This window comes from Furipterus horrens, unplaced genomic scaffold, assembly GCF_987537825.1.
Source record: "Furipterus horrens unplaced genomic scaffold, mFurHor1.1.pri manual_scaffold_13, whole genome shotgun sequence".
Classification (NCBI taxonomy): domain Eukaryota; kingdom Metazoa; phylum Chordata; class Mammalia; order Chiroptera; family Furipteridae; genus Furipterus; species Furipterus horrens.
This window is the reverse complement of record NW_028327183.1, coordinates 20239604-20251645: the sequence shown is the minus strand read 5'-3', so window position 1 is coordinate 20251645 and position 12042 is coordinate 20239604. Positions and strand designations below refer to the sequence as shown.

The 12042-nt window shown below is 50.5% G+C and overlaps 1 protein-coding gene across 4 annotated transcripts in view; it reads right to left on the bottom strand.

The window, feature by feature from the left end:
* Positions 1–12042, bottom strand: part of ZNRF1 (zinc and ring finger 1) — a 92861-nt gene that overhangs the window by 2208 nt on the left and 78611 nt on the right. For all 4 annotated transcript variants that reach the window (XM_090259756.1, XM_090259757.1, XM_090259759.1 and 1 more), the window contains exons 2-3: positions 9799–9894; positions 1482–1587 (exon numbers count right to left, since the gene is read on the bottom strand). In XM_090259756.1, the coding sequence (XP_090115882.1) occupies positions 1482–1587; positions 9799–9894 (202 nt within the window). The remainder of the gene's footprint in view (positions 1–1481; positions 1588–9798; positions 9895–12042) is intronic.

The window sequence follows — 12042 nt, the reverse complement described above, 5'->3', positions numbered from 1 at the left end:
CCCCAGGGGAAAACAAGCGTGTCCCCAGATACCCACTTTCTGAAGTAGGAAGAAGGCAGAACACCAAGGCTGATTTTGGCTGAGCCCAGGCAGCCAACCTGGCATGGTGGGTATAGGACTGGGGTGGATCTGGATGCTGGAAGTGGGGAGGGTGGCCTTGAGAGGGATCAAGACCTTACCTATATAGAGAGCCCAGGAGGATGGCAACAGCTACTAGTGTGTGGGGAAGAGTACAGGGCAGCTGGTCAGCTATCCCTAAGGCTTGAAGAGCAGGAAGTGGGATCCAAGACCTGAAAGGTGACCCAGACTCTGGGGACCTGAGAGAGTTCTCTCCTGGGTCAAAGGACCAGCTTCAAGTCGCCCTCTCCAGGTGGTGACTTCTTAGGAGGCCCCTAAGCTACCTGGTTCAGCTTGGCTGTAATTGGCAGACAACTTAGAGCTGTTCCCAGAGAGGGCCGGCCCTCTGGCTTAGTGACATCACTAAGGAGAGCCAGACAGGAGGCTGACAGTGAAACCCTGGTCTCCAACGTTTACAGATAGAGCTGTCTGAATCAGAGAGGGAACAGAGATCGCTCCAAGACGGCTTTCTGATTTGTAAACCAATACCTGGGTATTTTTAAAGACACGATCTAAACAGGTAATTTGTGTAATTCTCCCCACAGCCAAAGATCCCTGCTTCTGGCTCTGGTTGGTGCCTGGCCACAATGCTGAAGCACTCTGTGCGGGGCCCAGACCAAGCCCCCTCCTCCAGGCCCACCGGAAGCCTCCCCTGTGGCCAGTGGCTCTGTGCATCAGACATTGGAAAAGCCTGTGTGTCAGAAAAAGGCTGAGGCCGGGGAGCCAAGAACAAGTGGCGGCCACAGGCCGCACAGAGCGTCCTCCCGTCTTGAGTAGGGAGGTGTCTTCTTTCCAGTTGGAAACAAGAACGAGGCTCCTTCTGGAGCCTGAGGACAAATCTCGGCTCTGCTAATTATAGCAGCTTTCAGTGTATGATCCCACAGGTAGTGGCTATTCCTGTCTTTTGGCTCTCTGAGAAGGGGCATATGTGGGGGCAGCAAGCACACCCCTCCATGCTGCCTCTCTCATACAAATGAGGGGCCTCACCCAGCCGCAGAGGAAAAAAAGGCCTGGGGAGATGGAGGAAGAATCAACCTTCCAAAGAAGGGAATCCTTGACTCTGTGGGATCCTAAGTGCCTCCATCCTGTGGAGCTCCACAGGGCTCCCCATCATCGCCCACTATCCATGTGGGCCATCAACTGAGAGCAAAACCTCCAGCAATTCGGCTCGGCCCTGTACTCAGCACTCCTGCTGGCCTCTGCCTTAGCCCCACTCCCGTCCCAGGCGGAGGGGAGAGGTGGGAGTTGTCCCGCAACCAAAGGGAACAGAATGGCTAGTTATGAGGGTCTGCTCTTCTTTCCTGCCCACAGTGAAGGAAGGAGCCCTCTGGGAGCTGAGATGTGGCCCTGCTATCCCCTCGTACCTTTTGTGATAAATGCACAGGCAGGGCAGCCTGGCTATCGTGTCCCCCTGAAGCAGCTCCTCCAGGCAGATCACACACTCACCCGCATCTTTAGTCAGCACGTCATCTGTGAAGGGGAACAGGGGAGAGTGGGAGAGGGTCAGTCACGAGCAGACAGGTGGCACAAAGCAGGCACAGGTCTAGAACTGGTCGGGACTGCTTGGCTCACTCAAAGTGTGCAAGGCACTGTGGGGGGCACAGAAGGCAAAGACGGACCTGGACCTGAAGGTCCTCACTGCAGAGACAAGACATGCATATTACACATTAATTATGCAAAGACAAAATGGAATTAATTACCAGTAAGTCGCCCAGGGTTAGAGTTAGGGGGCTTGCAGACGGATAGATGTGCAGCAGAGGTAGCAGGAAGCAAACTATTTTCCTGAATAGACTTTTCCCCTGAACGTGCACACAGACCAAGTGCATTGATTTTTGGTTGGAAAAATACGGTGATGGCGAAAGTAGTATAGTAGCAGGAAGAGGTTAAGAAGGAATGGAAGAAACAGGTACTCTTGTACATACTTGCATGTGCATGTCAATAGCAGCACTTTTCACAATAGCCAAAGGGTAGAAACAAATGTCCACCAACTAATGAGTAGATAAACAAAATGTGGTATGTCTATGCAAGGGAATATTTCTCAACCATGAAAAGGAATGAAGACCCAACACATGCTACAGTATGGATGGACCTCTAAAATATTATGCTAAGTGAAAGAAGCCAGACACTAAAATCCACCTATTATATGATTCCACTACAGCAAATGTCCAGAATAGGCAAATTCATAGACAAAAAGTAGATCACGGGCTGAGGGCAAGAGGGAATGAGGAGCGACTATTTAATGGTAAGGGTTTTTTCTTTTTGTGTTAAGGACACTTAACATGAGATCTACCTTCTTAAGTGCACAGTACAGTCTTAACTAACTACAGGCACAATGTTGTACAACATCTCGAGAACCTACTCATCTTGCATAACTGAAACTTTATACCCACCGAATAGCAACTCCCATTTCCCTCTCCCCTCAGCCTCTGGCAACCATCATTCCATTCCCTGGTTCTATGAGGTTGACTATCTTAAATATCATATATAAGTAAAATCAACGAGAGGTTTTTGGGAGGTGATGAAAATGTTTGTATCTTGATAGACGTGGTAGTTGTACAACATCACGTGAATGTTATAAATGCTACTAAATTGTAAAATTCAATTTAAAAAGAAAAAGAGGCCTCCCACCCCCACACAAAAAAGAATGAACAGAAGGAAGCTACTGCACACCACAGGCCCCAGCAAAGTCATGACCAGAAAAGTGAGCGGAACAGAAGAACACAGCTAAGTCAGCAGTACTTTACTAAATTTCTCTGACATTCTGGGCACTGGTGACTCAGTGAAGAAGCTACCGACTCATGGTGCAAGAAGCCTGAGAGTCTAGCAGGAGAGGTAGAACAAGAAAATGGAAGTGAGCAGCACAGGAATTTCTAGGAAGTCTTACGATACATATAGGCCCAGGTAGGAGGTATGGAAGATGCCTGATCAGGGTGGGGACTGTTTAGGGAAGGACATTCCAGGCAGAGGGAACAATATCTGCACTCCTGGGAACTGCAGGAGGTTTGTAGACTCCTAGGGCTGCAGGGGGGAGGAGCATGCGGCCAAACCCATGTCCTGCTGTGGTACCTGGGTTTTAGCTGGTTCACCAAGAGGTCCTAGAGACCCACTCTGATCACATCTGGTCTCCAGAAATTGCTGGGGAAGGGACTGGAGGAGCCCACGAGGGATGGGGAGCCCATTCTGGAGGTCAGCACAACAATGCAGGGTGTGTGAGCTCAGGCCTGCACTAGCAGTCGGGGCAGGCAGGGAGGGTTGGTGCACTCATGAGGGCAGCTGGGCCAATGGCAGGCACCTGTCACTAGGAGAGGGGACCCAGCAGAAAGAGAAGCATGGGAGGGAAGCGATGCATTCAGAGCTGGGTGGGAGGTGCCAACCAGGCATCTCCACTGGGACACGCTGAGGGAAATTTCTAGGAGTCCCTTCAAGTCTACATTTGGGGTTTAGAATAGAGATGTAGGTGACAGGTTGTAGATACGACATAAAGTGATTGTCTGGGGAGAAAGTTTAGACTGAAATACAAAAAAGGCAGAATACAAACCTTAATATCTGAAAGGTCGGTGAAAGAGGTAAAGTAAGCAAAGGTTACCCAGGTTTCAAAGCCACAGGACAAGAACCAAGAGCAAGATTATGGATCAGAAGAAAGGAAAGCTTTTCAAACAGGGTCAATTCTCTATTACTAAGATTTTAATTGTTCATTAACATTGTCCAGGATCCATACTGACATTTCATGCGCATGCACCAGGGTGTTTCCTTGAGCCTCACAATCTTAGGAGCTAGGCAGGGCACATGGTGCTGTTCCCACTTTATAAACGAACATACTGAAGCCACTAGTCAGACATCGTGCCTAAGTCAGGGGGCTCATGAACGATCGTGCAGGCCTGGGACCCTCTAACTGGTGTCCTCCTCCACGGCTGTTTCTCTGTGCCCTCTGATTACTTGGGTGGAGAGAGAAACACCTGGGACAACAACATGAGGATTCTTCATGACCTAGAAGGCTACGGTGACGCAAGGCCCCTCGCCAGGACCTCTGAGGAAGAAGTCCACGATAAAACTGATTCCGTACGTCAGTTCCCATGCACATGAGTTACGCACATGGAGATGGGAGAGAAGTCATCCTCAGCTTCTTGGCTACCGGACAATCCGGGGTCATCTTCTCTGTCCATTAACCCAGAGGCTGCCTGAAGGTTCCTGGGATGGGGCTTGGAACCCGACCAAGAGGGAGGCCAGCAGTGTCCACACCCAGCACAGTGCCCATGGTGGGAGGCAGGAACTCGCCTGAGTGGGTTGAGGACAACTTCCTGGCCCACTCCCTGGGGCCCTGGTAACCAGCTGGCCCCAGACGTCTCTGGGAGTCTAGCAGCGGAGAGGAAATGACTGTAGCTGAGGCTTGGCTATCAACCGGTTCCTACCAGGCTTCCACACTCTCCGACGGGAGCCTGCTGCCCACTGTGGGAAGACCTCATGGCACAGAGCCAAGGACCTGACCCAAGTTGAGGCCACTCTGCAGACGGACTCAAATGTCCCTTGGCATCCCCAGGTCCCCAGAGGAGGGGGCTCCACCACTGCTTGCTGATGAGAACACAGGAACAGAGCTGCGCCTTCTTCCTCTCTCCCTCTGCCTTCCCAGCAAGCCCCTTCTGAGCATCCTGATGCCCTAAGGGAGGCCAATGTCACCAGCCAAGGGGGAACTTGGAAGTGTGTTTGGCCTGGCTGGCGGTGGGGCAAAATGGTGCCAATGTTGTCCCTCCAACTGGACCAGGGAACCAAACCAGTGTGGCAGGCAATGTCCTCTAGAGCCAAAATGGGACCCCCAGGGAGGCTGATGGCAAGGAGGGGGTGGGGAAGCCCAAAAAGCTGCAGACACATTTCTGCCGTCAGCCAAGAGGGAAGGCTGATATCGTGCAGCTTGCAACCAGTTGCTGAGCGTGGGACTGTACATAATACATTTCCTCTTGTGCCTGGTGGGAAGGGAGGTGGGAGCCAGAGGGAGAACCCCCAGCAAATGACTCAGAGACACAGGCCCCACCCCGTGGCCTCATTTCCAGCCTAGGTGTGGGAGAGCCTGCTCTTGTAGAGGGTCTGGTCTACTGGGGGACAGGAAGGGGCAGTGCCACCAACACCTGGGCTTGCTGGCTCCATTCCTGGGAAATCCCCAGGCAAAGGGGAGACGTTAGGCAGAGCGCTTCCCCAGCCCAGTACCCCAGGACTGTGAGGTGTGATCTAACTGTCTCACTTCTGCCCAGAGGACTGAGCCACTAAAGCTCAGGCCCAGGGGGCTTCAGTTTCCAGAGGCTCCCCGCAGCACCCCCACTCAGTCCCCTCCTTTGGCCTCCTTCCCTCCCACCCACTCTCCATTCACCCAGCAGCCTGGCCTGCCAGTCAGCAGCTGCTGGGAACACCCTCCTCCCCTCCTTCCCGTAGGAGGGATACCAGGACAGATACCTCTGCAGCCAGACTCAGCAACTGCTACTGCAGCTAACAGCTCCTGGATCAGGACCTGGCTCCTCCAGACCCAAGAAAAGGCATTTCCATCCCAAATACAGGGTCTCAGTAGAGGCACAGGCCAAATAAACACCAGTTACTCAGGTCTGCAAGCTCAGCTAGGGGTAAACTAGCAGCAGGCATCCCTGCTTTTAGGGGAGCCATTGTCCCTGAAGTTGGGGACAATGACCTTTGGCAGATAGGGTGGGAGGGCAGTCAGGACCTTGAAGAAACAGGGCATGGGGTCTGTGTCTCTAGAGAAAGCTGAGGAGAGAGAATCTCCTGAAGCTGCTCTGAGTACCACCAAGCTCTCCTAATTCAGTTGGAAAAGGAATCTGTCACACACGAGAATTCCCAGGGCCAAGAGCCCCTGGCTGGTCCTGGAACCAGGGCCCCCTGAGCTCTCAGTGCGCGGTCGGTTATTTGTCTGCACCTCCCCTCCCCTGTACTGTAGCAAAGTCAGGTCCCCCACCTCAAGGCTCACTTTGCTAGCTGAGCAATTTGTTGGTCAAAATTTGAGTGCATGTTCTTGAGTTCTCCCAGTCTTAGAACCACAAACAGATGTTGGAAAGGAAGACAAATTAAAGGCACATTCGAGCTGACCACATTTACCCACAAAGACAGGTCCCCCAACGCCTTCCTTATCTCCTAGGATTCCTGGCTCCAAAGCCACCCTGGAAGGAGAAGGAAGGATGGGCATCCAGTGCTCTGGGGTCTGGCGCCCACTCTGCCCCTTCAGCAGGGGTGTGCCTGCCCTGGGAGCGCAGGTTGCTGGTCTTCGTCTTCGCATTTCTCTAGAGCTCTGGGCCGACCAGTTGGACAAGTCTTGCCTTTCCTAAATGTCCGTGCGTGTGTTTTTTTTAATCTGGCAGACAGCTACTGGAGGCCTTCCAACCCACGCTCAGGCCAACCCTTATAATAAGAAAAATACTACTTTCTTTCCTGCCTCATTTAGGAGGTTTCTACTTTTTTTCCTTTGGTGGTTAACTAAATTTCATCTTACATAACCGCTGTAAATTTTCTTAAAAATTCCCCAACTGGTGCCAGCAATTACAGAAAGTTTGTGTATGTCCGTGTGTATGTGTGTGTAGATGGGAATCTCCAGAGGAGTGACCAGGAGTTCTAGTAAATCTTCCTAAGAAAATAGCACTTCTTTCTCCATCCACAGGAAACGCTCATCCTGTCGCCTTCCAGGAAGATTCTGGGAACTCTGTACTTCACAGATGCTAGTCCCTCACTTTTTTTTTTTTTTTTTTTAAGTAGAAAAGATAAAGCGAAGCAGGAAGTTGGGATAAGAAATCATGGGTAAAATATGTTACTGACAAAACCAAAATAAATACCTAGAGGTCTGACTTTGGCCTATGGAGCCTCAAAGGCCTGTGCTTTTATCTGAAGAACAGAACCTAGACCAGCCCTAGAGACTTTCACTCCATATACAAACCCCAGGTGGTTACCGCCTCTTACCTGGAAGGCTAGGTGTCTTTGGAAAAGAAAGACAATATGAGGAGTCCAGCCACGAGGCCTCCTTTCCACATTAACTGTGCACACAGAGGGGCCGGACCATTGTTTCTGAAGCACTTTCATCACCTTATGACAAATTCCACAGATAGGACCCATGCAACATGCCCTCTCTTTGCCTTTGGTGGCAACGGGCTGACTTTTGCAAAGGAAATCCTTGAGTTCAAAGTCTCTAGTTTAGCCCTGGCTGGTGTAGTTGAGTGGATTGAGCACTGGCCTGTGGACCGAATGATTGTAGCTGATTCCCAGTCAGGGCACATGCCTGGGCTGCAGGCTGATCCCCAGTTGGGGCATCCGAGAGGAATCAATCCATGTTTCTTTCCCTCTCTTTCTCCCTCACTTCCCCTCTCCCTAAAAAATAAATAAATAATATATATATATATATATTTTTAAAGTCTCTAGTTTACAATTAGAAGAGGGGAAAATATGGGACCTGAAGGAGAACAGCCACAGTGATGCCTCAGGTTGGTTGGCCAACCTCCTCATCCTCTAAGGGGACTCTCCCTCTGAGTGTGGCTTCTGCAGGTGACCTGTGCTCAGACTGGGCTGCCAAGCCTGCTCTCCTATGGAGGAGACAGTGAAAGGAAAGGAGGACCCTTCCCCCATGGGCAGCACCAGGCAGTCCTCTGGGATAGAGCCTGAGCCCTTCCCCTTTCTCTAAATGGGGCCAGTGGGCACTCAGTTCTCAGGTGGCCTCAAGAGCACTCTGTCCTCCACAGCTGCCTTTGCAAAGTTCTCTCTGATGACACCAAGAGCCCAGTCCTCTTGGGTGAGCCCACTCTGAGACTGCTTTGTGCTCCTATGACATAAGGCAGTGTCTACAGAGATCTCTCTCAGCAGCCCACGGGACAAAAAGCGGTCTTCATGAGGGCTCTGCACAATGTGGGGAATAAGCAAACACAGTGTATGAAGCCATGGTCGGGGAGAAGACGCCTCTGTCTGTGGTCCCAGGCAGAGACGAGGAACTGAACAAAGTGGAGCTGGAGCAGCCTCCAAGGGACGCACGCTGACAAGTCTCCCGGGAAGCCCAGACCGTGCGTGACAACAGATTTGGACACAGAGCTCATCGGTCCCCAGGACAGGGAGAGGGTGTCCACTGGGGGGAAGAGGGCTTCCTGGACACCAGAAGAACGTGCAGGGAGAGAAACGCTGGGCGCAGACACAGGCCAGTCTTCCCTGCAGCTGGTCCTCTAACCTGAGCAAAAGGTTACCAGGCTGTGTGTAGCTGCGACAGGAGGTAACCGCCCCGCCCGCACACGCCCAGAGTCTGGCTGAGCAAGTAAATAAGAGATGAGACAATAGTAGGATGTGTTTTCAGGAGAAGCGAGTGGATCAGAATTGTCAGGTGCATATCACAGGAAAAATCTGGCCTCCCCAGGCCTCCCCAGGCCGATGCTGGCTGGGGGAAGGAACACATGGGGGACTGAGGAGGGAGGAGCCCAAGGACAGGTCTGTAAAAAGTCTACCCAGGAAACTTTCACCATCAGGATGGGGGCAAAGCAATCCAGGCTCACCTCCCGTCCAGTCCTCAGACTTTCTGAGACATCACAGAACTCTTTTTCCTAAGTACCGCTGTGACTTTAATCCTAGAAGGTGGGCCCAGTACCGGGGTCGGGGCGCACCCCACTCAGATCCAGTGCCTATTCTTGTAGAAGACAGCTCTCTGATGAACGTGGCTTGAAGACCACACTAAGCACATAAGAACGGAAAACCAGAGCACCGCCAGCAGCACAGGGTGAGCAGCACTAGAGGTCGGTCTACTCTGCAAAATGACGAGAAGAAACCCACGGACAGCGTCGCCTTTCAGGGCTACTGCAGCTCCCTGAGTACTGACCATGTGCCAGGCTCTGTGCTGAAGGGTTTTACATGAAATACTTATCATACTTTATTCTGACAAAAACCCTATGAATTGGGTATTGATATCCCCATTTTGTGGACCAAAAAACCAAGATTCTGCTAAACTAAGCAACTTGTCTAGGATAATATAGTCAGTAAATGGTAGAGGCAGGCTTTGAACTTAGATCAGCCAGGCTCCAAATCCTTACCCATGGTGCACCAGGCAGATGTTGACCCTGGTATTGTCCAGAGGTGCCATATTATGGGAATTTGGGCATCATGGACTCCCTGGCCTGGTTTCCTGCCCCCTGAGTATTCACTGCTTAGCTTGGAGGCAGCTGCCATGGCAGAGAGCAGCCACCAGGGCAGGGGGCAGCATGGCCTTGGTGGAGCGTCCAGGTGGCAGCTCAGTGCTTTTATACCCTGAAGGGTGTCCACATATTGCACTTATTCTGCTGCGGGGTCAGGGCTTAAGCACTCCAAGCAGCTGCTGGCATAAACTCCCTGTCCCCCAGGGAGAGATGGCACACCTCTGCTGTCAGGCGTGAGAACGTGCAGAAGCTGTATCACCCAACCAGGGGTCCAAGGAACCAAGGGGTCCGAAGCAAGGGCAGAGGGACTGAATGACCCAAGAGACTTCCTGGTACCAGGGACCTGACCCCTGGGCCTTCCTTTCTTGTTGCATTCCTCTTCCTCTCCGACTGGCGACTGGCGTAGCAAGGCTTCCTGAAATCAGGTTTCCCGTCACCATTAGGGCATTTCTTCCGGAAGGCAGGTGGAAATGCTGCCCAGAGCCATGGGAGGCAGGGAAGACCTCCCCTCAGAGGCTCCCAGCCAAGCCCTTACCATTGTAGGAGAGGCGAGGTTTGCTCAGACACATTATAAAGTGCATTTCCATCTCATCGGAAGCCACAGACTTGGAGCAAATGGGGCACTTGAAACCTGAAAAAGAGGAAAACATGATGAAATGTTTTCTCCAAACTAAGTATACTCAAAATAAATGCAGATACTCTTAAATAACTATGGCCACGTGGGGCCAGAGCCGACGTGGAGAATTCAAATCTAGACACATCCTAAACTTGATTTCTTCTTCATTAACTCACCCAGAATTTTGTTACAGGAGTCCCTCTCTATATTGTGGTTCACTTATCGTGGCCTCACTGTATCGTAGGATTTTAAAAAATATTATATTTAATTATTTATCACGGATTTTTTGCTATATCGCAGGATTCTGTGGTACTGTATACGTAGGCTGTTAAAGTTACGTAGGTTTAAGACTGTAGAATAAATGTAAGGTTCCTATTTCACGGGGGTGTCTAGAACGTAATACCCGCCATAAGTGAGGGAATATTGTATTTTATTACAACTCCCATTTTATTAAAACTCCCATTTTTTCACTAGTGCTCTCCCAGCCATATGCCTCTCGTTGAAGTTTATCAGAAGTCACTGACAGCTGATTTGAGTTTTGTTTTCTTTTAGGCCCTTTCCCAATGAGGCCCAAGGAGCACTGGGAATAGGCGGGCATCAAATGCAGGCAGCTAAATAATCTGAACAACAAGGCACTGAACACCCCTCCACCTCGCAGCCCTGAAACCACTTGGTTGGGTGGAAGGAATTCCTACTGTCATCTGCACCTCCATCCCTCACTCAGAGCACCTTTTCCTCCCTGTGGCTAAGGCAGTGGCCCTCTGATAGTGTGCAAGCGGAGGGGTGGCCTGCCAGAGCGCCCCCAAATGCCACGCGTGCCTTGGCCACCTGCCACTGACAGTTAACAGCTGTTTCACAATGCCAGGCGAACACGGGGCTCTGTTTCTAAGTGTGGACTGCTCACACACCCAAGGGGTTTCATCACAATTCTATCTGTATTGGAGATTTCAGTTCAGACTCTTCTGAGCTGAACTCCACTGAGCTTACACAGTCCCTTGATTTGTTTTTTATAAACACAGATAAACTATTTCCAATTTCCCCCATTTTACTTTTACGGAAGTTATTTCCAAATGGATTCTTTTTCATTCTCCCAAAAAGATCCAATATTATTAAATAGTTATTGTTGTGAAAAACTGGCTCTTCTGTTAATTTTTAGTCAAAATGTTCCATGCACAGTTCTATTGGATGCTGGTAAAATGTATCAGCAACATTTCTCATGAAACAGATAAAAAGGCTGAAGGTCTGTGCTGACTGTCAGCTGCTCTCAGGACAGAGCAGAATGCCACACCTTTGCCAGTGTCTCTCGCTTCCTGCAGTCTGGCTCACGCTGTGCGCAAAGCCCTGGACACTGACAGCAGGTGCTGCCAAGACAGGAAGCAAGCCCATTCCCATATTTCACGTAGGCCACGAGCACTTTGCTTACAGTCTTCCCCAAACCCTCCTCTCTTCAGTGACAACTCTATGAACTACAGGACCAGACAGAAAGTGCAGGGTCTGGTTTAATATAGACAGAGTGGGCCTTGGAATCTGTGACATAGACCTGTACCCAACGCCCTTCCTCCAAGATCTTTCTCAACTAAGCATCTCAGCTGAAAAGTCTTAGAGGTGCTATCAACCCAAGGACCCCGGCCAAGCTTTGAGAAAGTGCTATATTTTCTGATTTCTGTGTGGCTACGAATGCATTATTAACAAAACCAGAAGAGTGGAAAGAAACATGATGGGAAGGACCCACCCCCAGTTTTCTGGAAAAATTGGATCTCCAATGTGCCAGGCTGATTCTTTCCTAATCCAGGTTAGAAGCCTTCAGAGCTCGTGCTATACATGTGGTAGAGAGGTGAGAAATAAACTTGAGTCTTAAAGAATGAAGATGTCCTCACATCCAACCTAGGATCTGCCCTCATGCCTGTGCCCGGCAAATAAACCTATACTTATATGAAATAACATTCCACAGAATGACCAGCCATTACAAGATTGTCTCATTTTCTTCAGAGACCGGTTCACCTTATTTTCTGATTAAAAAGACCATGGTCTGGCAACAGTGTAAGTGATCGCAGAACACCTCTGCTTTAAACTTGCTAAGTCAGCACTCCATCTGCAGGCTGAGGGTCCTAGGCTGTTGGCAGGCCGCATGGATGTGCTGTGCTCTGGACCAGACCCTGACAC